General features: G+C 38.0%; 1 protein-coding gene across 7 annotated transcripts in view; it reads right to left on the minus strand.

Moving 5' to 3' along the window:
• Positions 1 to 27545, minus strand: part of cnksr2a (connector enhancer of kinase suppressor of Ras 2a) — a 105861-nt gene that overhangs the window by 31212 nt on the left and 47104 nt on the right. For 2 of the 7 annotated variants that reach the window (XM_065258380.2, XM_065258378.2), the window contains exons 4-13: positions 24575 to 24680; positions 21430 to 21471; positions 18722 to 18841; positions 18115 to 18174; positions 17747 to 17815; positions 15189 to 15335; positions 12159 to 12295; positions 10980 to 11173; positions 8348 to 8437; positions 4190 to 4398 (exon numbers count right to left, since the gene is read on the minus strand). In XM_065258380.2, the coding sequence (XP_065114452.1) occupies positions 4190 to 4398; positions 8348 to 8437; positions 10980 to 11173; positions 12159 to 12295; positions 15189 to 15335; positions 17747 to 17815; positions 18115 to 18174; positions 18722 to 18841; positions 21430 to 21471; positions 24575 to 24680 (1174 nt within the window). The remainder of the gene's footprint in view (positions 1 to 4189; positions 4399 to 8347; positions 8438 to 10979; positions 11174 to 12158; positions 12296 to 15188; positions 15336 to 17746; positions 17816 to 18114; positions 18175 to 18721; positions 18842 to 21429; positions 21472 to 24574; positions 24681 to 27545) is intronic. The other 5 variants (XM_065258384.2, XM_065258383.2, XM_065258381.2 and 2 more) reach the window with 3 other exon arrangements.

The following is a 27545-nucleotide window of genomic DNA, read 5'->3' on the forward strand; positions in this document are numbered from 1 at the left end:
CTTTTCAGCATTGCTCCTGCCTTTTGTTCACATAGAGTGAGTTTCAAGAATTGTTACAGCAATGTTACCAGGTCCCCATCCCAGGAGCAATCCTGGGATCAATTCTGGGAGGCATTTGAGTTCACACAGAAGACACAATTTTCTACAACCCCAAAACAGAAAAAGTTGGGACACAGTAGAAATTGTGAGTAAAAAAGGAATGGAATAATTTACAAATCTCATAAACTTATATTTTATTCACAGTAGTATAGAGATAACATATCAAATGTTGAAAGTGAGATATTTTGAAATGTCATGCCAAATATTGGCTCATTTATGATTTGATGAGAGCTACACATTCCAAAAAAAGTTGGGACAGGTAGCAATAAGAAGCCATAAAAGTTAAATGTACATACAAGGAACAGCTGGAGGAGGACCAATGTTTAGGAATAGGAACATTGTCCCATTCTTGTCTAAAACAGGCTTCTAGTTGCTCAACTGTCTAAGGTCTTCTTTGTCGCATCTTCCTCTTTGTGATGCACCAAATGTTTTCTGTGGGTGACAGATCTGGACTGCAGGCTGGCCATTTCAGTACTCAGATCCTTCTTCTACGCAGTCTTGATGTTGTAATTGATGCAGTATGTGGTCTGGCATTTGTCATGTTGGAAAATGCAAGGTCTTCCCTGAAAGAGACGACGTCTGAATGGGATCATATGTATCTAGAACTTGGATAAACCTTTCAGCATTGATGGTGCCTTTCCAGATGTGTAAGCTGACCATGCCACACGCACTCATGCAACCCCAAACCATCAGAGATGCAGGTTTCTGAAATGAGCGCTAATAACAACTTGGGATGTCCTTGTCCTCTTTAGTCCGGATGAAATGGCATCCCAGTTTTTCAAAAAGAACTTCAAATTTTGATTCGTTGGACCACAGAACAGTTTTCCACTTTGCCAAAGTCCATTTTAAATGAGCCTCGCCCAGGGAAAACGCCTGCGCTTCTGGATCATGTTTAGATATGGCTTCTTTTTTGACCTACAGAGTTTTAGCTGGCAACAGCGAATGACACGGTGGATTGTGTTCACTGACAATGTTTTCTGGAAGTATTCCTGAGCCCATGTTATGATTTCCATTACAGTAGCATTCCTGTATGTGATGCAGTGCCGTCTAAGAGCCCGAAGATCACAGGCATCCAGTATGGTTTTCCGGTCTTGACCCTTACGCACAGAGATTGTTCCAGATTCTCTGAATCTTTGAATGATATTATGCACTGTAGATGATGATAACTTCAATCTCATTGCAATTTTTCTCTGAGAAACTCAGAAAACTATTTTTCGCTGCAGCATTTGGGGAATTGGTGATTCTCTGCCCATCTTGACCTCTGAGAGACACTGCCACTCTGAGAGGCTCTTTTTATACCCAATCATGTTGCCAATTGACCTGATAAGTTGCAAATTGGTCTTTCAACTGTTCCTTATATGTACATTTAAATTTTCTGGCCTCTTATTGCTACCTGTCCCAACTTTTTTTGGAATGTGTAGCTCTCATGAAATCCAAAACGAGCCAATATTTGGCATGACTTTTCAAAATTTCTTACTTTCAACATTTGATATGTTATCTATATTCTACTGTGAATAAAATATAAGTTTATGAGATTTGTAAATTAGTCCATTCCTTTTTTACTCACAATTTCTACTGTGTCCCAACTTTTTCTGTTTTGGGGTTGTAGGATCAATGTGCTGTGTTAAAGTGGTTCTTTCTCATTTGCATCTCTTCTCATTTGCTACCCATCTAAACTTCTCATCTGCTACTTTCTTTTTTCTCCAGTAATACAAGTTGTTGTACTGTTTCTATTTTTCTTTTAGCATCATTAGGTCTCTTTATAGTCTTTTCTTTTTTTCATCTGTGACATCTACACAGAGGACATTAGCAGGAGTGCTGAGAACAGCACTGCGGTTCTGGTTCAGGTCCAGTTCCCAGGTACACCCATACATGCCCTTTCACCCGCATTAGACTACAGTCATCACAAACATGTAACACCAAGGTAAAGGTGTCTATAAACAGAAGCAGCAGGTAAAAGTGACTCTTATGCAAGACTGTCACGTCGCATCTGAAAAATCACACATCTTTATAAATGACCTATGTATACTTTGGAAAGAAGACAAGGAGAGAACCAACCCAAATTAATTCATTCTCCCAGACTGGATTGTATACAAAATGTAGACATATTTTCACATACTAGTACTGTATGAAGACAGTGCATTTCAGATGGAGCTTGACCAAACTGACAGATGACACACAGCCCCAACCACCCCTACAGAAACACCATCTGCCTACTCAGCATCCATATGCACACCACAGCAAGTCACTTTTTCCAGAACTATTAACTTTGCACAAACACACTTTTTTCAGTATTTCTTGTTTCTGTTTGTGGTTATGACTGTGCTCATGAAGTGAGAACATCAGCTGCAGTGTTCCCTCCTGAAATGTCAGCTTGGTCTCACCTCTACTCCTAATGACTTTACACATAGGAAGCCTGGTCTCACTGAGAAAGCTCACACTACAACTCACAGTACACACACTCACTAAATGTAGAGGAGAAACAAACTCATACCCACTAGGAATGTCAAAAAAATGCCTGTACACAACCATTCAACATTTTAGGGTGACTTGAATGAAATCTCATGAAATGTTCTGATATGAGGGGTTGTATGGTTAAATGTTTTACATTAGACAAAAAATTGTAATGAATTTCTTTTAATACATGGCATAACATGGTGCTGCGCAACCCTGTATAAAGAATTTATGTACCTATAGTCACGTAAATTTGTGAGTCTTTTCCATGACACTGACACGCTTTTCCGAATTTTTTCCTTTTCACGTATTTGTTACTCAACTGTTTTGTCCCATTTTCAAACCATTGATGCTTCGGTTTAGGGTTAGATTTGGTGTTTGCGTTAGAAAGTCACTTAAAGTATTGGTTTATACTTTGTTTCATGATTTTTTTATATTTTATGATTTTTAAACCATTGTCGCCTAGCATTAGGGTTAGAGTTGGGTTTGGGTAAGGATGTCATTTTATGTATATCTAATCCTGCACCGAAGCGACAATGGTAAGAAAATAGGTCAAAACTGTTGAGTAACCAATACGTGACAGTGACACGTAAACAGAAATGTGTAACATGTTCACGGAAAAAAGCGTGTCAGTGTCACGGAAAAGACTCACAAATGTATGTGACTATAGGTACGTTAATTCGTAATACTGGGTTGTGCTGCGCAGATCGATCGTGTTTCAGGGCTCAAAATTAACTTTTTTATTTGGTAGCACTGGTGCTCCCAACTTTAAAGAGTTAGGAGCACCAGCAAAAATTTAAGATAAAAAAAAACTTAAAAAGCACCACAACTACAAGTTAATAGATGTATTTTATTAAAAATTAAACACCACCACTGGGCTTTACACATCCTATGGCCAGCATTTAAAATTTGGTCTTCTATCTTATTTTTTATTTTTTTTTGCTGCATAGATTCCTAAATTAATACCCAAATGCTTCACGTACCAATGTAGCACGGCAACAAGGAATGACTGACGCTCAATTTAGCCAATCTGCGGTCTTCATTAAACGCAAGAACTTGGTGAAATTTGATTGGTTATGTAACGTTGGAGAGAACACTGAACCTGGGACAGCAGCACGCAGCATCATCACAATCTAAAAGTCGCACCACAACAAAATGGGCAGTCGCAAAAATGCTCCCAAATATATTTTAAGGTCACAAAGATTAAATTTCGGTCGCATATATGCGACCAAAAAAGTCGCAATTTTGAGCCCTTTGTTTGACATCTCACAAGAGCAATTTTATATTACCACTTTTGGATCTCTCTCGCGAGACTATGATGTCATACAGCAATCAGTCTGCGCAGAGCTACATGAAGTAAAAAATTATAAATATCTTACCATATTCTATGGTGATAAAATATGATATATATATCTATATAACATTACAAAAATTTATTTAAACATATATTTATTACTCTATAGTTTTGCTGATTTAACTAATATTTTATAAATAAAACAATGTAAAATTATAATTAGTTTATGAAAAATATGAATAAAAATAAGTAAACAACCCCAAAATTTTGAATGGTATTCCCATATATCAGCACATACGCTACATGAGCTGTGAAAATGTTGATGGTATAATGGCTACTCACATGGTAAAGAGAGGTGGAGTCTGGATTAGGCGTGTTCATGGATTCCTGGCGGAGTACTTCCATCTGAAGGGTGGGAAGGAGAGCGTAGTGGGCCGGGCTATTGCTCTTTTCGCTCTTTTTCTTGGTGCGCTTTCCAGTGTCTCTCTTCATGCTCCTTACTGCCAGATCAGCAGCCTTTTCCTCACTTACATATCGCAGCAAAGAGTTTTCTGGGAGGGACAATAAAGATTTTAACCATTATTTAATTAGATGGTTATTACTATATAGCCATTTAGTAAAGGGTTCCTATGGAGTAAGTAAGAAAGAGGAATGAAAGAGAAATTAAATGATTTGCAACTGGGACAATTCATTATTCTCCCTATGCTGGATTCAAATCCAAAGGGAAAACGTGTTGGATCAGATCAAAGGATATGGGTTGTCAGTTTATTGGTCACTGTTAGGGCCATACCCCAACAATTTGACCAAATTAATCAAGCTGGATTTTATCAGACGTGAGGCAAATCATACAGCATTGAATCCAGTTAACACTTAAAGTTAAAACATACATCACAAATTATATTTATACAATTCAACCATTACGTGGTAATTAATAATTAACAACACATGGTCTTTAGCTTTCTCACTCCTCTCAAATAAACCACCAGCCACAGTAGGTCAAATAATCCCCATTAGTTGTGGCATGGGCAGAAAATCTAATTTATATTCATGCAAACTGTATTGAAATTTTCCACCCGAGCATCTATGGACTCTGCTGTGTGAAATCATTAAATAATCTGGCATCAGTATTCCATCAATCAACCAAACAGAACCTCCCCTCTTGTAATACCCAAAACCTCATTTGGCCAATCACGCTGATCCATCCTCTCTTAATAGGTCTACCATTAGCGCTATTTAAGCCTGTGTCCTCTTCCCAAACCAATCAAACTCTATAGACTTATTCTGCCTAATAGGCATAGCAAGCCAATTGGTCACAGCCATATTAGTGAGCCGAATGAACCGGCTCCCAGTAGCCCTGATTTGAGCTCGTCCTTTGATTTAGGAACCACCACAACCATTGTTGGGTTTCCCTGCTTTTACACTCAAGTCCAGCGTTGCTCGGCAGCAGCCAATAAGACGTAAAACATTCAGGAGAGCTCCTGTCAGAGTCTCCATGGCAACAGTTTTCCGAAGATCCCTCTTTACCCCTTGGATTCCCTCTTTTTGATAGAAAAAAGTTGAAGCAGTGAAAGGTTTACAGTTTTATACGTCTAGCAAAAGAGTTATAATAATACATTTATGATTTCATACAATTTTTACAACAACTGCTGCAAGAAACACGTTAACATTGACAAGTAGAAGATGGAGTTATTATAAAGCACCTTTAATGTTCCCAATTTTTTTTCCAAATTAGGGAATGCTTATGGTAAAACATTTGATAGCTTAAAACGATAAATCACAATGAATGACAAATCACATCGAGTACCAATAATGACAAGCTCATTATTTGTGCAGGTGACCTTAATACATCATTATTCCTCCTGTTGTTCCCTCCAAAATCGATTTGATCCAACATCTCTCTGTCTCTCCTCTTGCGATCTCCTCCGAGAGCCTCTTTCTTCTTTAACCATCTTTCTTTTCATCTAAACACCATCTGGCAGAATACCACCTGCAATTTCTCCCCAAGTTCTTATAAAAGAGTCTGGGGAAGCTAGCGAATAAGAGAGCCATCACGATACTAAATGCAGATAGACAGCGCTGCTATACAAGATAAAATGAGAGCCAGAAGACACAGCTAGGTGATCAAGAGCATTCAGTGCCTCACTGAGAATGGAGAGGTTTGGATAGCATTGTCATTAAAGTGAAATTACTGAACCTAAACATAAAAGCCTGATAAAAAATGCTTATTTACCAGTAAACATGACAGATGCATTTAAACTTCTCATACGGTCTCTGTATCATTGCAAAAACAACAAATCTAATAGTGGCATGGTGGCTTAAGATTTTTGGTGATGATGATGAAGTGGTATGACATGGTCCTGTAAACATCTTCAACAACTTACTATACTGTAGTTAAAGTAAAAAAAAAAAGGTTTATTTGTATGTTATTGCAATTTCTGATAGAGGTTCTAGACTGTACAAAAGCCTTTCACATAATCTCTGTCCTGTTGCACACTGGTTGTGTGTTAGAGCTCAGGGACACCACTGTTATCCTGGCACTGCATGCAGCGCAGCCAGAGGAAGTAATCAGCAATGCACAACACGGACCAGAACTGTTGTGCAGTGAAGAGAATTGGATCCATTTGAACATAACTGCTAAATACGAGCCAAGAGAATATTATAACAAAGAAAAAAAATTGAATAGAAATCCAGACAAAAAAAGTTCACTCTTCATTTGAGTGTGAAGACTGAGATGTATCAAAGATCTTGCAGGTGAGGATCAAATCAAAATTAACCCCAATTACTTGTGTAAATATATGTCTCTGGTTTAATTGTGAATGATTCATAGCGCAAAAGGTTGAAATATTTATATAATCTTGTATAATACAATCACCTCTTAAACAGCTTTTCTTCTCTGATGCTGTAACCAAGGTTGTGTGGGTAGAGGAAAATAATTTAACCCATAATATCACAGTACACTGTTCAATCAAATTACTGTGGTTAAAAAATCCTATCCTACATCATTGGCGACTAAATATTTCCCTTTTAAAATATGTCACATTTAGATGCCTTTTCATGTTATTTATAAAATATTAGTTTGCAGGTCAAATCAAAGTTTTTTTAAGCAAGTCCCGTCACTGCCGCGCCGTATTTGCAACACCTCAAGGAACAAGATCAACAAGATCTGTCGATTTTGGGCATGCGCACCCTCCTTTTCTCAGAGGATCCCATTCTTTAACGGTTGGCAATTGGCTTTTTATTGGGAGGCGGGACTAGCGGCCATTCTGACGTTGCGATTTTCAGTGACGCATCTTGTTAAATGTTTGGTCAAATATACACATAGAATACTATACTGATTGTGAAGGTTACAAAGTTTATTCGTAAATTTGCCCTCAAGATGGAATGATGTAACCCTACAATTTGCCTAAGCTGGCCTTTGCTTGTTATTGATGGTCATCATTTGACAATTTGTTGATCCAGTAGCACAAAATTTGGTAAATCCAACTGAATTTTATCCGATCCCAGGTTACAACAGTACATTTTACATGCACCTTAAATATTGCAATCTGATTAAAATGTTCATTTGTACATTATAAATAATCCGAACAGAACGTCTGCGCAAGAGCACAACCAGGGTTGCCAGATTCGCATATTAAAACCATTCCAATGGACATTCAAAACTAGCCCAAAAGCATCCCAGTGACTATTCACAACCCAAATATCAACCACTAATGAATAAAATCATTTTATCTTTAACTCACAGACAAAAAATCTACTTGTGGAAACAGTTCAAACAGTAGCCCAAATCTGAACTCGAAAAAAAGCAGATGACTTGGCAACACTGAGTACAGCATCTCTTGTCGATGCAAAGAAAACAAAAATTTTCGAAAGGCATAACAGAATTTTATTACTGTGACGAGAATGTGATATGTAAATATAAGGGAAATTTAAGACACAAACTTAAAGGTATAGCGGAAGATTTTCTTTTTCCGGGTGGATCATCAAGACTATTGGTCATCCCAGTTGTCAATCATTCTGGTGATATGTTGACGTATGTGCTCGTCCCTAGGTTTGCTTTCTGCACATGTGCACTTTCAGGTGTATACTGTATGTGTGGTGGGCTACGGTTTCAGCCATTCATTGAAGTTTGCGTGTTTTTTCAAAATGTCTGAGGGTTGCAAGAGAAAAAATGTCTACGAATTGTATGACAAGAAGAGAAAGGCCTATAAAGAAAGAAACAAGACCAGCGTGTTTTTGGGAGACTATTTCACACGGCGAGGTGCGCTAAAAGCACAGGTTTTCTGCAAATGTGCACAAGGGATTTTTTGCATGAAAATGTACCTTGATATCTTTAAAATTGATTGAGTAAGGTCATGAAAAGCCATGGCTATGTATGACTACTTTGATGTTCCAAATCATATAATTACATCATGACACTTAAGCTTGGATTTCACATACAGGGTCGCATTTCTCTAATATTTTACAGAGTGAAAAGGAAAAGAAGCTCCAACACAAACTCACCTCTCCGACCTTCTCTCTTCAGTCTCGCTGGGTCCTCATAGTCAGGAACCCAGTTGTACTCTACAGGCATCGAGATGGGCCTCAATCGACCTAAAACACAAACATCAATCTGTACATACAGTACGTGTGTATAGAGAGACACAAGTAAAATGACCAGTGTTGGGAACGTTACTTAAAAAAAGTAATTAGTTATAGTTACTCACTACTTGTTCCAAAAAGTAACTGAGTTAGTAACTGAATTACTCTATAATAAAAGTAACTCGTTACCAGGGAAAGTAACTATTTGCGTTACAGTTAAAAAAAAGTTGCTATATGTCAAAGAATTTGTATTTTTTTAGCAGTTTTCACATGTCAGTTGAAATGAGTAGAACAGACAGGTGTTCATACATAACTTTCCATATTTATTGCACGTCAACAGACAGCAAGAGTTTTATCCTACACTTCAAGTATTATCTTTGTAAGAAAAGTAAACAGTTACACCATATAAAGTGCATTTAACTTCAGCAAACTAAATTAAATAAAACTCTCTCAACCTGAGACAACTGGTCAAGTAAACAACCTGTATTTCCAAGTGTTTTGTTCACAAAAAGTTAACTTTTAAACAACAAAAAGTGTGTTTGCTCTGTAGTCGTATTCTTAATTAAATAAATCAAACTCCCAATGTCAGACAACTGGTCTGGTAGACATTCTGTACTTCAGGTATTTTCTTCAAAAGTAAACAGTTAAATAATATAAAGTGTGTTTGCAATAACTGTAGCAAATTAAATAAATCAAACTGAGATAAATAGTCTGGAAGACATAGGCTGCTGTATTTCGTTTTCTTCATTAAAAAAGTAAACAGTTTAACAATATGATTCATTAAATTAGAGTTGCTTACAACGGATGTCGACAAAGTCTTCGCTCCCGGACATAATGTACACATTACATGCACGTTCTTGCTTTGACCACAATGAATTTGAAGTAGTGCTTATATCTCCACCTTGAAAATGCCAACTTTTCATCGGATTGCTCCTCCTGACTCGCCATCTCTTCTGCTGCCGCGAATCTCTGTTTAGCTGTACGGTGTGTGTGGGTAAATTCCAAATGCCGTTTGTGCGCCCTTGAAGGGCACTTCGCGAAGGGGATGTAAAATCCAAATAAACAGAAAAAGACGCTGTATTTTATCACCAAGTGTATTTTAATTAGCCACACTATCAGACAACATTGCGCAACTTTATCTAGAGTTTATACATCAAGAGATTTGATCTTCGAAGGGAATAGGGCATAGTGATCATCACTTTCGATTGGAATTCGCCCTGTGTGTGTGTCGCCGCAGGCGCGTGCGCTGGCATGTGTATAACAACACTGGCTCTGATTGGCTACCATGAAACACATTACTCTGCCTTAGCCAATCATAATCGCTTATCTCGTTATTAACCTACCTCCTCACTAGCTGTGTGAGCCAGGGTTGCGTTTGGATCACACAGGTTAAGTCAGTGCATAGTAACGCACCGCATTTAACGTCCGGTAACGTTAACGGCGTTGTAACGGCGGGAAAAGTAATTAATTAGATTAGCCCGTTACTGAAAAATGAACGTCGTTACGTAACGCCGTTCTTTTAAACGGCGTTATTCCAAACACTGAAAATGACAGTGCACAATCTATTTTCTCTACAGAAGCTGAGGTGGATCTGTGTGAGTGTTTGAGAAGGACAACACTGTCACAGTTAAAGTGTCCTTTCTTTTCCGTGCGAAGCAGCGGACATGGAGCGTGTCAACAGATCTGTGCCACTGCAGAATCCCATGATGGCATTAACTCACTATAATAATAATAATAATTCCTTACATTTATATAGCGCTTTTCTCAGTACTCAAAGCGCTTTACATATGAACGGGGGAATCTCCTCAACCACCACCAATGTGCAGCATCCACTTGGATGATGCGACGGCAGCCATATTGCGCCAGAACGCCCACCACACACCAGCTTATTATTTACCACATACTATACTGTAGCTGAATTCTCTTGCTCTGGATATACAGTACTGCTACACACGCACACACATAAACTCAATACAACAAAGTGCAGCCCAACTCCCAAGAGTTTAATTACAGAAAATCTGAAGCCAACTCCCCTACCCAGGCAACTAGTTATAGATAGACTCTCTTTATAAACCAAAAACACAGTCACATACAGCCTCATAAATCTATGAAGTAAACAACGATACTTCATACCACTTATGTGTACATTGCAACCAATTGATGTAATGAATCGAATAAAGGAAATTGTGAGGGTGAGTCAACAGTGTTTTAATTTTTTGGGGTGAATGGTTCCCCTAACCTTACTGGAACGGGGTACAGGATGTTCTCTTACAGATAAAACATTTAGTTCATCGTGTGCCGTACAGAACATATTCGAAGCAGCATGGTGTGCCTCATGGCGATTCAAATTATTCAGAAGTCTCTGGGTCAATATTTAGTCCCTATGGCAAATGTTATAAAAAATAACTTTATGGTGTGCACAAAGGCACAAATTTCCAATATCAAGCGAGAGAGAGAGATAATGTGTTTGTAGCCCTGATAAGTGCTTCTAAACTCCTGCTGCGATGAGCTCATAAACAAAACTTCTTGTGCCGATTAGTGTGTCTATGCGTACCGTAAGTGGGTGTGCTATCTCGACGGGACGTTGTTGGTCCGTGGTTTGGGTCGTACTCGTAGCAGTAAAGGACAGCATCCTCTTCCATCAGGGGAAATCGACGTCTGTACTCTTGATCCAGGAATGAGTTTGGAGATTCTGAGCCTTTTGCAACAAGCTGCCCGCCTTCACCAGAGAGACCAACTTTCTCATCTCTAAACACATATAACATAATGCCACTAATTTAAACATGTGCCAAAATACTTACTAGCCCAATTTTTACCCTGCAAGGTGCGGAGGAATTCATAGCGTGCATCAAAAGTTTATGTAATAAACTTAAAAACCTGCAGCTCTGATTAGTGCACTAAAATGTGGAAAGAACAAAGTGAACCTAAACTTTGAAATAGTAGTGTATGTGCTATAAAACTATAAATTGCAATGAAACTTTAAAAAACTAACAGGGTTCCTACAGCTTAGTTAACTTCAAATTCAAGGACCTTTCAAGGACTTTCCAGGTCCAATACCCTCAAATTCAAGGACTAAATGTGGGAACACATTTCAAGTGAGAGCAAGGTTACATCGTGTTTCCTTTTAAGATACATTGTTACAGTTCCCTTTCGAGGGAACTCGCGCTGCGTCACTGTGGTGACACTTTGGGGACGCCTCCAGGGGTAAGTGCGTCTGAATGTGTATATCAAATTCAACCAATGGTGAGGCTTAACGACAAAGACAGGGTGACGCGGGAGCCAGGAAGTATATCGCTATCTGAAATCGCAGGAAGTATGGAAAGGGAGACGCAGTGTCTCGTTCCCTTCTCAGGGAATAACAGTTACATACGTAACCAGAGACGTTTTCATGTGTCAAACACAACTATGCAAAAAAGCATTTTGGTATAAATCAACATTCAGAAGATTAGCATGTAAAGCGAACAGTTTAGCACGTGTGCTTAAAAAGTCTAGAATTTTATGATATTATCCTACACTACACCGGAAATAATATGTAGTTTTTCCCCACAAAACTTGCACAAAATAGATTCAAGCACTTTCAATGACCTGTATCTATGTATGTTTCTTTTCAAAAACTTCCCAGGGCCTTGAATTTTTTTCCCAGATTCTCAAAGTTTCAAGGATTTAAAGGACCCGTGGGAACCCTGAACTAAAGACGCTCGAATGCAAACAAATATGTACTGGGCGTGCTTACCTGGGTGTATACGGTTCAGGGGGAGGAGGCGGGATATAGAGGTCTTGGAGGGCGGAGCTATCCCGCTTTGAGGGTGTGCTGATTGTACTTGTGGGCGTGGCTGAGCTGCTGGTGGGACTCCTGGGAACAACCGGCTGCTGGGCAGACAAGAAGTTTTAATGAAAAATCAAAGTTCAGATCTTCTACAAAGCTTACAACACTGTTAAAAACATCGGAATTCACAGCTAACTGTAATAACGGAGCACTTTTTACAGGACACCACCCAGACACTGACATCCCCAGACAGTCACAAGGACAGAGATAGAGATTAATGTGTCGCTCTGCAATGCTGTCTGCAGTAAACTGTGAACTAGTATCTCTGGGTCAGGATTCCTCAAAATGATGAAACATTTGTACCATTTCCTATTCTTGTGGCTCATTGTGTTAGTAATGCAAGGGTCATGGGCTCAATCCTAGGAAACACTACTGATAAAAGAATATATAAATGCACCCTACGTTTCTTTGGATAAAGCCAAATGCATACATGTATCTGTAAATGTAGAAAAAAATGACCTCAAAGCCAAAAAGACAATGAAGTAGAACAGGGGTTGTAACATGGTGTGTAAATGTGACATATCATATACAAAGAGGCTAATGCAAATATTTAATAGTGATGGAGTGGATTCCTTGTTCGGGTCTACTATATTTGACTTTTGAAATTTTCAACTTCGATTTCTTAAATTCGACTTTTCTTAGTGTCAGTCGACTCTGCAACATGACTCACAAAGTTCCGTGGAATATTTTGCTCATTCATCCGTGTCATTGTCACGGATCTCCGCATTTTTCCGTGGCCTTACCACAGACTTTCTTTTCCATGTCATTATCACGGATCGTTTCCTTAACTGTTTTGTCCTATTTTCTAACCATTTTTCTTACCATTCGTGACTATACCACGGAAATTCATGAGATCAGGTTGGACTCTAATATAAAAATGTATTTGTTTTAAAGACAGTATCTTTATAACAGGATTCAAACAAGTGACCTACCTTTCAATGAACCATTCACGTCCCTTACAACCCATGTGCAAGACTACATATTTTTAAAAATTGACTACTCTGTAGGTAGGCTGAGCGACTCGCTGAATATTCAGCCTAAAGGGAGCCCCTTTATAATTAGGCTGGATTCGGGTTGGCCTGATCCCGATTGGACGCGTTTCTTATTGGACGTTTACATAATACACATTCTTGGCTTGAAAATGAACGCAGCAGTCTCAAGACACGCTTTCAAAAGCTAAATTACTTTTTAACTAGACACACTGTTTTAAAAACGCAATTCCTGCGGCAAAGCAATCTAAAACGCAACAGCCAAATACTTATTTTTCAATTAGGCTTTTAAAAAAATCTCTTTAGAGAATAAAAACATATTTAGTTCCTAAACCCAAATCCTAACACCATTCTGATGAAAAATATATTAAGACATTGATTTCAAAGACTCCCTAAAAGATAGAGTTGACCCCCAAAACCTTAAAATAACACACCGTCAGTACGCAAGAAGACAATCGCCAAGATACACAGAGAAATTTGTTTTGGGAGTGTCTGGGGAAAACAGATAAAAGTTTAGTCTAGAGTCACAAGTCTAGAACCGAACTTGAATCGAACACAAAAAAACCCGATTAAAACAACTAATCTGTTGTCACAAGCACAGACAGATACAAATGCATTCACCTCCCCACACGATTCACATTCTCATAACACATTCACTATCAGTTTGTGATGTTAGTGCAAATGACTTTAAAAAGTACCATAAATGCTACAAAGGCAACTCCTAAACACAGCAGCTATTTTGTAAAGTATTTAAAGTTAGGGTTATTTCCAGCCATAAAGGATTTCCATTATACGATGCTTGGAAAATTATTTATAAAGAAATGCAATGGCAGCAATGCGATTCTTTTATGTCTCCAGAATTAAAATTTCAGAGAATAAACAGGGGCTATGCAATGCTCACATTTGCTCTGCAGGTGTTTAACTCTTTCACCGCCATTGACGAGATATCTCGTCAATTAAGAGAAAACGCTTCCCCGCCAATGACAAGATTTTCTGTCTTTCCGCAATACCGCTATTATCCACCAGGTGGTGCACTTCCGCAATTTATACAACCCGGAGGTAGCGCCTTACGTGAAAGAGAAAGAACTCTGTGTATGTTTTAAAGATCGCTCTGCATCTGATCTATATCTAAAGTCCTTTGCAAAAATGGAAATATCTCAGCCTTTTGCTCAAAATTGGGTGTTTTTGAAGAAACCTACCCATGTTTGAGGGGTGATTACAAGAGAACTAATGAATGTAGGATGAAACAGTTTTTTTTTTTTTGTTAGAAAGCAGAGGGTCTGTTCTTTCATCTGATATATTGTTTGTTTATATATTTAAAGAAGAACATTTTCTGGAAGGCATTAAACTTTTGTGAAAATCATGAAAAATGCTGGCGCTGGCTGGCAACTTTTTTTTAAACGCTGGCGGGTAAAAAGTTAATGTTTTTAAAAACACAGTGTGCAAATGTTTTTAAACAGGTTTTAACAAATAGGGGTGGTTTCCCCTATAAGCACTAGGCCTTATTTATATTAGGACATTAAAGTAGTTTTTACAAAAATACCTTACGAAAAACATTACTTGTGTGTATCTATGTTGGGACAAAACAATGCCACTGAGATATTTGAAGATATGTAAGTGCAAGCTGTTTTTAGTTAAAACATCCATTTTAATCTGGGACTAGATTAAAGCCCTGTCTGGGAAATTGCCCCGTAAAGAATGTTTGATTTGTGTTATCTTAATGTTTATTACTAACTGTGTGCATCTTTTTGGTATGTTTTGTCCTAGCAGAAAGTTACAAAATCCTACTTTCAGGATAAATAAAACATTACATATAAGCAGACAGGTGCCTCAAGGGAAATGGAGTTAAAATGCAAGTTTATTCCCAGTGAGAAGCTGATGGGGTAAAGTGCCAGAGAACAGTCCAAAGCGATGAAAGTTTTTGTGGACAAGTTGTTTCGAATCGTACCTGTAGGGCCAGGGGCTTCCATCTCATGTTCTTTAGTAGGGCTGGGGCGGAGGTGAGCGTGCTCTGAGGGCGTTTTTTCAGGGTCAGTGTCACACCGGCAGGGTCCCCGCGAAGAGAGCTTACCAAGTTTTTCAACTGCCAGCCCACCTACAGCAACAGACATAGGTTTAACATACACAGACTTAACAAAAACGCCACTCAGAGACAACATGTTTCACCCGATGAGAAAATATACTAACATTTGTCTCTTTATAGTCAATGACAGTGTCATTCGTAACACAAGCACCACCACATGCAGTCCGTTCAATATGCTAACCGTGTAGAATAAGGATTACCTAATGAAGGAAAATTACAATGGAAATTGATTTCACATTTAAATTTACATAAGCATGAGGGTTATTATCGTTAACTAAAACTTAAATGATTAAAAACATGTCAGTTATTTGAAATTAAATAAAAATTCATCATAAAAATAAGTCGAAAAACTTGCAGTAAATGATTTTTAGAAATTGTGCAGAAAAGTTGAGGCACAAAAAAGTTGAGTGTTGAAAAGTTTTAAAAAGTTGAGACACAAAATGATTTACAAAAAAACAAAAACTAAAACTAAGTGAAACTTAAATAGCAATTTTGGAGTGAAAAAATATTAAAAACTAATTAAATGAGAAAAGCTCAAAGCAAAGTTACTACAAAAGAAATAAAACTAAAATAACTCTGATGAGCACTTGAGATTCCCTGTAAATGTCCATAAGTGAGCCTTCAATGTAAACATGGCAGGTTTTACCGGCGCGGCAATGCATAAATAATGTTTCTTCAGCCCACAGTATACTTAATATTTAAATACACTTCTGAAATAATTTGACATACAATATACAAACTCAATTCATTTAAATGATGTTTACATTCCAGATTATTTATTAAACTAAATTATTAATGACATTGTTTAATAAAGCAATAAGATATTAAAATCTTGCTGTTTCCCATGGTTAAGATCACCATAAATGATGCAAAGCATTTAACTGTGATAAAATCACAAAATTATAATAATCCTGCTGTTTTTACCCAGCGGTTTGTTTTGTCCAATATATTCATATCAACCCAGACATTTTAGAGTGTATACACCATCGTAGCCTAAAGTAATCTACTGTATTTATTAAACAGAGGCAGTGTCAATTTGCTAAAACTACTGATGCTCAATTAATAATTAATTTATATTACAATAAAAAATTATCCCACTTAGTACTTTAAACTGCTTTACAGTAGGTCCTTATGCATGCAGCATAAGAGGTACAAGTGCTTGTATATCAGTTATACAAATATAATATATATAATTATAATACAATTATTTATCACTATTTTCCTAATATTTATTGTTGCTAATCCGAACAGATTTTGATGCCAGAACTACCAATTTTATTATATAACTTTATGAACACACTAATCATTACTACAATTCAGTCCATGATAAGATCAATGTTTTAAAGTAATAAAATATCCTTCTTTATCAGGTATATCTAAGGTAAAGTTAGACAGTACACACACACACACACACACACACATACACATAAAACTAAAAGATAAGCTGGGTCTGGATGTTCAGGGCCTCAAAAACTGATCCTATTGATGATCATGTGACCTTTTACAGTACGTCATTCCTGATGCAACCTTCAAGCCGCTGTCCGCTGCTACTGAACTACCACTATTTTTACAACACTAAGAAGGTGCGAGACAACATAAAACTTTGCTCGAAGTACCACCTGGATCTCTACACATAAACGCAAGCATTGAGAACATTGTTTGCGTACACAGAGTTTACTAAAAAGAAAGGTTTTGAACAACTGACTTTGGCTGTTTTGGGTCTCACTCGCCATCTTTGCCAGACATAAAGAATCGACTGAATTTCATATGAGGCTTCTTTCTCAACTAGAAGGCCAATATTGTTTTTCACTTACGGCAAAACAGTGAATTATCTGTGCATATATATGGAACTATGCTTTAGGAGCTATCCATCTTTACTTTTCTCCCTCCCACGTTGCATTCGGAAATCGATACATCTTGACTGGCATGATGGCGGCGAGCGGACCCGCGATTAATCGTTATGCAGCCCTATTTCTATTAGTATGTTAATTCATTAAATCATTGCAAAAGACAGCAAAAAAAAACAAATCTGCTCCTTACATAAAGTTCACGTGACTTTGGAAGACCTGGAATATATGAACTACTTTACTGATACTTTGTTGATACTTTTATGGTGAGCTTGACAGTAACGTTCATGACTAACAAAAAGTATTGGATTTGGATCGGTCACATCTGACCGATGCACAATCCAATTAAAAGGTCAGCATCCGTGCTAAAAACCAATTCAGGTGCTGCCTCTGAGCATATACCCTTGAATACAAATACCTCAAATTCAGTCCCACTAAATTCTACACACACACAAAGAGAGGAGGGGGACACCTGCCACCAAATGTCAAGTGAATCTTAAACATGGGGGAAAATGGATGGATGAATGGATGGATAAGTGCGAGATGAGTAAAATGGACTGAGAGGATGACACTTACTACGGTCTGATGGTTCACCTGGATGACCTCATCCCCTGCATGGATCTTTTTACAGCGGTCGGCTGGAGACTGAGAAGGAAAGGGGCAGACAGAGATGGGAAATGGAAGAGAATAATAAAGGATGAAACAGCAGGTTTTATAAATACCAAGTAATGGTATTATATTATATACAAAACAGGTATCCTGGGTTAATGTGCCTTTTTTTGTACTACTAGATTTTTACCATGACATACAACATTTGTATCTGTTTTTGTCTAATAGTCTCTCTCTCTTTTTTGAGGGCAATCCTTTGCTGAGTATTAATACATCTGTAACATGTGGACATTATGAAGTATTATGCCTACACAAAAACAATGGCTTGTTCTTACCCCCTCTGTGGTTCCTGTTATAACATGAAGTCCATCATATGTGGATTTGATATACATTCCCTTAAAAAAACAGACACACAAGAATAACTTAGTAGCCTGATAAATAGCCTCCAAATTAAAAACATGTTCACCGAAATTAAAAATATTTCATTGGGTATCTGACCCTAATGCCATTTATAAATGTAGTTTCTTTAATATTACGCATGAAGAATGTTTACACTTTGCTGTTTTTCATATAATGAAAGTGAAATGATAACTGTTCCAAAGAAGAAAAAGTCAGGTTTGGATCAACAATAGGGTTCAACTATTCCTTTAATATCTCCTTTTCCTTTCCATCAAAACATATCAAATGAAAAAAGAACCATGTCTACTCATTCTTGTCTAGTCTTGTCTGAAATAGTAACACAAGACACTACTGATTAGATCAACACATGCATTCATGCATGTATTCACACACAGACAAGAAATCTCCATTTCAGCTGAATCATTCATGCTTAGTTTTCCTGTTCAAACAGACACAGACTCACATCTACAGTATATGCATACACACAGTTTAACCTATCTTGTACAGTATCATTGTGAAATGATTGCGTTTGTAAGATCTTACCAGACCCTCGGTGGGTTTGATGTTAGCCAGCTGAACCACCTCCAGATGCGCTGACTGGGATACCAGCGGGTCTGATGAGAGTGAGATGATGTGATCACACACTCCAGATAAAGTCTTACACTGAGGACAGAAAGACACAAAGCATGTCATTTACATATCTATACATTCCGCTAGTTTGATTAGTAAAGCATGGTGTTAACAGCGCTGGATAAAAAGACTTGCAAAATGCTTTGGTGGACCACTGTTTAAATAAACGGGTAGAAAAGTGGCATGCTTTTACTTGTGAAAAATTGTAGCATGCTTCAGATTAAAGCCATGTGTTAATTTAACACATCATGTTGGTCAGGAATCATAACGATTTGGTTTGTAGAGGGTTTTGTATTGAAATTGATCTGACTGTTTAAAGGGACACTCCACTTTTTTTAAAAAATATGCTCATTTTCCAGTTCTCCTAGAGTTAAACATTTGATTTTTACCGTTTTGGAATCCATTCAGCTGATCTCCGGGTCTGGCGGTACCACTTTTAGCATAGCTTAGCATAATCCATTGAATCTGATTAGACCTTTAGCATCATGCTAAAAAGTAACCGAAGAGTTTTGATATTTTTCCCATTTAAAACTTGACTCTTCTGTAGTTACATCGTGTACTAAGACCACGCAAAATAAAAGTTGCGATTTTCTAGGCCGATATGGCTAGGAACTATACTCTCATTCTGGCGTAATAATCAAAGACTTTGCTGCCGTAACATGGCTGCAGCAAGCGCAATGATATTACGCAGTCACCCTGGTAACTTTTAATAGCAGAGGCCTATTTAAGGACACTGCGTTAATGTCATTGCGCCTCTTGCAGCCATGGGACGGCAGCAAAGTCCTTAATTTTCCGTCGGTCTTAGTACTGGGTCTCATTCAATAAGCAATGGGTCCATGTTTTTAAACAAATAAAGATAAAAAAAAACTTTTATACTAACAAAATCGTCTAGATGCAAAAACAACATGTAGGCAATAATCACATACGCTATAACTAAAAAGTATTATTTTGATTTATATATTTACATTATTTTCAATATTATTTTTATATTATTTTAAAGGTGACATAGAATGATTGAACGGGGTATTTATCCTTGTTCTGTGATGTGAAATGTAGACAATTTTTTTTGTTTGGGTCTATAATGCCTTAGAAGCTTCCTAAAAACATCTCTCAGATAGCTCTATTAGGGTGGGGGATTTTAAACAATTGGTTTTGCACCTATTTGGCTCCCCCTACTGGCATACTTGCAATCTCATTACTGATTGGCTGACTTTGCTGCCACTCAAAAAATGTAGCCAATTATTTTAAAATGAAGGGGCAGTGAGATGCCTGTGATGTCATAAGCATCAGTTTTTCAGATTGGGTCGTTTTCTGGCTGACATTTCTAAAAGAGGAATTTCTATGAGACTGAGATGTTTAGCATGTCTAGCACTTTTTGAATGTTCATGAATGCGGGTAGACTACCATTATTCAACAAAGACAAGGTAAAAATGGTTTTTCATTCTCTGTCCCCTTTAATGCGCATAAAGAAGATACATTTAAAACCCTACATTTGAAATATCTGTTTTTTTCTGTCTCCTTTACTTTGATGACATACTTCTCTTTGAACATTTTAATTTAAGTAAATAAACAACAAAACATAGTAAAACATACATAATTATGGATATAAAATACAACATTAAGTATGATATAGAAAGTTTCCTTCTACTGTATCTACTTTATTCATTTATCAATTTTAAAAGTCACTAATGTTTAATTATTGTCTTTCCCTCTGACTTTCTTTCAGTTTATCCTTGTCAAAATGTAAATAAGATTTTGTATTAGGTAAAATTTTGAATATTTTACTTTGAAAAAGCTGCATCTGGATTAACCTGGATTTTCTCTGCCCCGCATACAAATTCACTTTATAGGCTTCTGCAGCATTTTAATTCACTTTGCACTTTGGTTTCAACACTCTCTGGCTCTTTCATCTGATGTCACTGGCGAGTTTGTTTCTCCTCCTACATTCAGTATTTGAGGTGGGGCGGTGCAGGGGAATGAAATCGGCTGCTTGCAGGCGCAATGTGAAGGTATTTATAGCTGTGGGACTCGGCGAGAATGACAGCTGTGCCCAACCCAGCAGTCTGTGGCAACAACAGGACCGCCACATACACACAAACAGAACAGCGAGAATCGCACACAGAGACGAGCTGTGGGTCTCATGTGACTCCAAGGGGATCTTCACCTCAGGGCCTAAACTACTGCAGTACATTCTTGCATTAACATTTATGCATTTGGCAGATGCGTTTTCCAAAGTGACTTACAGTGTATTCAACATTCAAATGAATGTCAATAAATCAATGCATTTATAGGAAAAAATCCAGCAACCTCAAGGAACGCTACAATATCATTGGTTTGATTTTTAGGGAATGCATTGATTGATCAATTAAAGGAACTGTTAACTCGCTCTGCAATGCAATGCAATGAGACAAGCACGTATACAAATTCACATCACATCGTAGTCATAACACAGTCAGGACTCAAGATTGGTTTATTCTAGCATGCAGTAATACTCTAGTCTGTGATGAAATACACCGAACATCCTCACGGCTTACAGGTAATGAGGGCAGAGCTCACAGGAGGAACATTACAGGTCATTATGACTCTGACATCGCAGCGTAAATCAGAGTAAAAACACTTACCACATGGAGGATCTTATTTTCAGTTTCATAGACGGTGCAGTCCTGCGAGGAGAGAGTAAGATATTACCATCATTTGAAACAGTTTAGGCCCCGACACACACTCTCACATACACCAAGCAGTTGGGAAAACATTTACTGTGCAAAGTGGATGAGATCATTTTCTAAACAGCTGGGTCACACACTTTCTTTTTCTTTCAAATACTAATCTAATATGGGAAGGCTGAACGGAGGAGAGCCCCGGGTCTGATTTAACATTCAGGCTCTGATGGAGATATTTAAAGGAGCTCCACAGGTCCCCGACGGCGGCCAGAGCTCCTGTGAGTTGCAGTGTGTATGTTGAGGTGATTCTGTGGCGCTTACTCTCATCAAAGTCCCTTCAGGGAGACTCTGCAGTTGGCGGCCATGTTTGCAACACCTCCACGCTGCTCTTTCAGTCATTCAAGTGTACTTAAATGGGGAATAGCGGTATCTCTAAAATTGCATATCACATCACACACTCCAGGTTATTTTTGACCCGTAATGGGTAAATATTGGACAGAAGTTCACAGAACACATCCTGGGTTAAAAATGACCCAATTTTGAGTTGTTGTTATGCAACCATATGGTATACTAACCCAGCAGTTTGGTTAAAACAACCCAGCATTGGGTCAATTTTAACTCAGCGGTGTGTTCTGTCCAATATTTACCCAACAATGGCTTTAAAACAACCGAGCCATTTTTAGAGTAAACAACATATTTCTATTAACAATTAACATCAGTTGTAACATACATTTTGTTTCTTAAGCGAGGGTCCGTCAGAAAAGTGACGGATTTTGCATGAGCGTACAGAAGAATGTAGTACAGTGTGAAGCCAAGGAGATGAATTGTTTTTTTTTCACAATGCGCATGTGTCGAACATCTGTATAAACTTTGCAAGGCTGTGTGTTCAACCTAGCGTGTGCGTTCGACCGAGCGTGTGCGTTTGACCAAGTGCATACGTTTAAAACAGACTATACTCCAGGCTTTAAGCTACTACACATATGCAAACGCTGACAAGTACTTCACAACCTCACAACATTTGATTGTTGCATTTTTCGCTATTCATACCCATACGGCAAAAAAATACATTTCTCTGGCCAAAAATATATTTTAAATATATAATAAATATATTTTGTAGAATGTTATGCTCAATTGAATATATTTTTGAATTTGGAAATATATTTACTTTTAAGCTTCATATATCAACATACATTTCAAAATGTATTTCAAGGGCAAGCAAATACATTTACAGTACATCCCATATGGCAATTTTATGCTTAAATCTATTTTAAATATATGCCAAATAAGTAAATTTTATAAAGAATATTTTTTAAGTTGAAACTATATTTTATTTTAACCTTTTTAAAAGTTTTGAGTTTTTCTTCCAATGCGACGTGAATATATTTCCTTGAATTAAAATATATAAAGGGCTAAATATATTTTTTAAATATATTTAAAATGTATTTACTTTCAGTGCCGACCGGTGACTTTTTTTTCGAGTGCGCTCGATGCAAAGTTTGTCACAACATGTACGTAGCCTGTCATGTGATGACAGGTGTGTGTGGTTCCTTTTTTCAAAATATGTGTCTTGTCAAAATAAGTGTCTGCTGCAGACACGTCTAAAGGGTTAATGATAAAAGAGACGCTCGCGTTTTACAGATACTGGCATAATCTCATGCGTAAGAGAGTGTCTTTCGTGTATTTTGTGAACGTGAGAGTCTCTTTTAATATAAACGGTTTTGACGCGTGTGCAGCAGGCACTTAATTTGACAAAACACGTGATGCACATGGTTCACATGACGCAACAAGCACATATTTTGAAAACGCAAGCAACACATGACACTCCGAACGCTTATTTTGAATTAGCAGCCCTCGGATCACGAGCCGCCACTGTTTACTTTTAAAAAATGCCCCAAAAAATATATTGGTGAAAATATATTTTTGTAAACATATTCCAAAATAAATTTCACCAAATATATATTTTGGTCATTTTTTGTATAGTTGTAAAAAATACATTTTTTGGCCGTATGGGTAGTAACATATTGTGGCATCTATCATCTTTTGTAGAAGCAATACATACTTTGAGTGAATAGCAATTTTGTCTGACGCAGATCATCGCTTGTGTAGTCCGTGTGACATATTTAAATTTAATACCACATGCAGTGCCTTTATAAGCAATTTTCTTTGTGTATGTCACTCAGGTTTCACTGTGAGGCTATTGGATAGACAAACAAGACTATATGACGCATTCACCACCTATGTACCATAAAGTATTGCATCTAGAAACTGAACTCAAACCTAACCATCATCAGCAATCACCATGGAAACCCTCACTCTTGCTTCCTGTGTCATTCACTGACCCCAAACCCAACAATGTCTGCTGGCTGGATACGATTTTTTTTCTAGTGTGCACAAAACTATTTTCCTCAGCTTTAAGCTTATTTTGCCATCTTTTATTTGACCATTTTCATTTCCTCGTCTCAAAATCTGCTGTATTGATTGGAGCAGATCTCTGCTTTTACCTGCACCTCCTCCTCTTCATCACAAAATAGTAATAACCTGCCCTTCCACCTGCGACTCTAACACACTGACAAAGACCTGTGAGCCATCGAATTAGAAATAGAGAGCAAAAGGGACTAGTGTTACCGGAAAATGAAACCGCATTGATTTACTTCTCTTTCCATCCGAACACCCCTGAGCATCTCTGCACCTACAGTATTCAATGGAGCTGTCACTCAACCCGTGGATCACCACAAAGCATGCCAATATGCATGCATTTTTTTTTTATTAAGGGTGCATAAGGGTAATTTAGTAACTTCCCTTAATTTCTGTAATGATACTGCGTGCACTGCAATAAATATCGGTACAACTTCTACAACACTGTTAAATCATTCAGCATAGCATAAAAGTGCCTATGCACCTTTAAACTCAATTTCCATGCTACAGTAAATCTCATTTGTCTGTCCTTCCCCCAAGCTAGACTAGAGCCATATGTGACCTATGCTATATAAATGTATAAATTACATATTTTCCCACCTGCATTGGACTCTTGAAAATGTTGTGTAGGTATTAGGGCCATGATGAAATGCCAATAGCCAATGTGGATCGGTGATAGCTGTGTCAATACCTGCTGTACTATAGTAGTGAGTTCCAGGCACAACTGGATCACATTGTTCCGGGTCACAGAATAGTCTGTTACGGCAGCGAATGGTGACCTGCAAAAAAAGTAACACCTGGAATTAACCATTAGATCATTCTTAACAGCAGACACACGAGATAGACAATATAAATGTGCGTGCTGTGTAAATGTATAGCATTTTTAACCAATGTCACCCTTAGTTTTTCCTGCAATGTTGATAAAACCTTTTTTAAGTCAGTTAGGTAACATTACTGTAGTGACATTACTGAAAGTTAAATGTCCATGCTTGCAAGGCACAAGTGACAGTCCCCTCAACCGGGCCCCGAGGCCATCCAGTCATCCTTACCGTTGAGCCTTCTGTACACATGTCAAATTAAACTCCATTGTCCTGAATGTGCTGTATGTGTGTTTCTCAAATCTGCATTTGGCTATGTTTTTGAATATGTTATCCCTGTTGGCCAAGAGTATACTCTAGACCCAGTTTCTCTTTCTTCCTGTGACTGACAAAGTAAATGTGGGTCGTGTGTATTGAGGCTGTGTGCTATATATACAGGACTGCGGGAACATTGGTCCGTCATTTCCATCCTTCTCTAAATGTTCTCTAAGACTGCTGGGAACAAAAGCTGACGCACACTCCTTACAATTTAAGAAAATCTAACAATACATCACCAATGGGCTTAAAATCATTCATTCAGTTCATTCAAAGCACTTCCAAACACTATTCCAGAGTCAAAGTCTCTTCCCTAAACCGGATTAAGAATGCAGCTTTCCCTGCATACATAAATCCCCCTCAGATATTTCAACGCAGCTTTTAAATGTCACTGGCTTCATTCGATTTCCAAATATCACTTTGTGGTAGATACGCACGCTGGCAGCATCTGACCGCGATTCAAGGACATCTGTCAGCATGCATGGACGCAGACAGGGGCTTTACAAGAAGTGTCTGAACAAACTGAAGGGCACAAAAGGGAGTAGGAAGGGACAGGAACAAGAAAATGAGATTTTTCCAATTTTTCAAGAAGATATGAGAGGTGCCTGTCTCTTTAGCGACCAATGGCTTTTTTCGAGGGCGCTCGATGCGAAGTTCGTCATAACATGTATGTAGCCCGTCATGTGTGTGGTTCATAATTTCAAAATATGTGTGCGTCGAGTGATCCTATGTGCATCAAGTGTCTTGTCAAAATAAGTGCCTGCTGCAGATGCGTCTAAAGGGTTTATGATAAAAGAGACGCTCGCGTTTGCCAGATACTCGCATAATCTCATGCGTAGTCAGAGTTTACTGTTAAGGTAGTGTCTTGAATGTATATTGTGAATGTGAGCGTCTCTTTTATCATAAACGGTTTTGACGCATCTGCAGCAGGCACTTATTTTGACAAAACACGTGATGCACATGGTTCACATGACGCAACAAAGACATATTTTGAAAACGCAAGCAACACACGACACTCCGAACACATATTTTCAATTAGCGCCCCTCGTATGAACAGTCACGAGTTGCCACCAGAGGCGATTCTAGGGTCTATGGGGGCCCCAAGCAGAAAATTCCCTGTGTGCAAGAAGTGTGCAAAACTTCTATACAATGTCCTTTGCTTAACCCACTATTCTACAGTGCAACAGTTATTGCGAAAGATACATATATACAAGTGTAATCTTCATCATACCTAACATTATTAACATGTTTAGATGCATAAATGGCATAACATGTTTGGAAATAATGACAGCAGAGAAATATTTTCTACATTATACAATGATAGCAATGATTAATAACTTATTTTTACAAGAATGTTTTCAGAAACCAGTCATTTTATGACTGCTATACTAAATAATCTCAGTAAAGTTACTGCTAACTGTTATGTAAGTTAGTGTCCTAGAGTTAAATATTAGTAAACTAAATATTAATTTCATATCTGAAAATACAGAACAGTATAACACATACATCTGTTGATTTTCTCAGCAACAATGCAATTTTATAGACTTGACAAGAGGTTTTCCAGAGATTTGTTTGATAATGTTTGAGACATGACAGGATGAGGATGTAGTTTGTCTTACCTCCTTTAATGAACTCATCATCTCTCTTTCTTCTTCCCTTTCCCTGCTTTGCACAAAACATTTCTGATGTCCATCTACAGAAGCCAATAATGATCGAGTCAAAATAGGATTTGCATTGTTATTTAGAAACTTCCTTTAGTCTCGTCATGTTTTCATAAGCTAACTCACTCGCGTGGCGTCTTTTGAATGCGGTTGTGCGCGAATGAACGCAAAGACGCGCGCGGACATGAATATGTGCGTGTACGCGTCATTGCGACTGATTTGTAACTACATTGCATATAGATCCGTTTTTGCCGCGATTGTCTTTGTAAAGGATTGCACTAGTTAACTGCTGAAATTTAAACTTGAGATTTACACCGGGGCACACAAGATTTACACTTGGGCACGTGCCTGACTGGAGCTGGACCGGAAACATTAAACCACATGTGGGTACGAGGCTGCTCACTTTAGCGCCTTTTTGCGGTTAAATTGTTTTAAATCATTTGAGTGTTAGCATTTGCAAGCCTTTCAAACACGTGCAAATGATAAACTTTTCCTATTTAAATTTGCGTATTAATCTGGCAATCGCAAGCCAAACCGTGGGTCGTGATCCGTACGGATCAACTGCGACAGCACGACTGAATGATACAACGTCACCCATTCGCTACGTTCATTTTCGAAACTGGCAAGTTATCCACCTGGGTTGGATTTTGACTGGGCTAAGTCAATGTCAATCAACATTCCATCCAATCGGAATTTTGATATGCAGTCATGTTGAGTATCTATGTTCATCTACCGGGTGTAGCTGGCCATCCGAGAAACAAACTCGGGGGCCCTCTAGTGGCTCGGGGCTCCAAGCAGTTGCCTGCCTTGCCTGTTGACAAGGTGCGCCTCTGGTTGCCACTGTTAGCAACATGTTGCTAAGATATTT

Source organism: Paramisgurnus dabryanus, chromosome 22, assembly GCF_030506205.2.
Source record: "Paramisgurnus dabryanus chromosome 22, PD_genome_1.1, whole genome shotgun sequence".
Classification (NCBI taxonomy): domain Eukaryota; kingdom Metazoa; phylum Chordata; class Actinopteri; order Cypriniformes; family Cobitidae; genus Paramisgurnus; species Paramisgurnus dabryanus.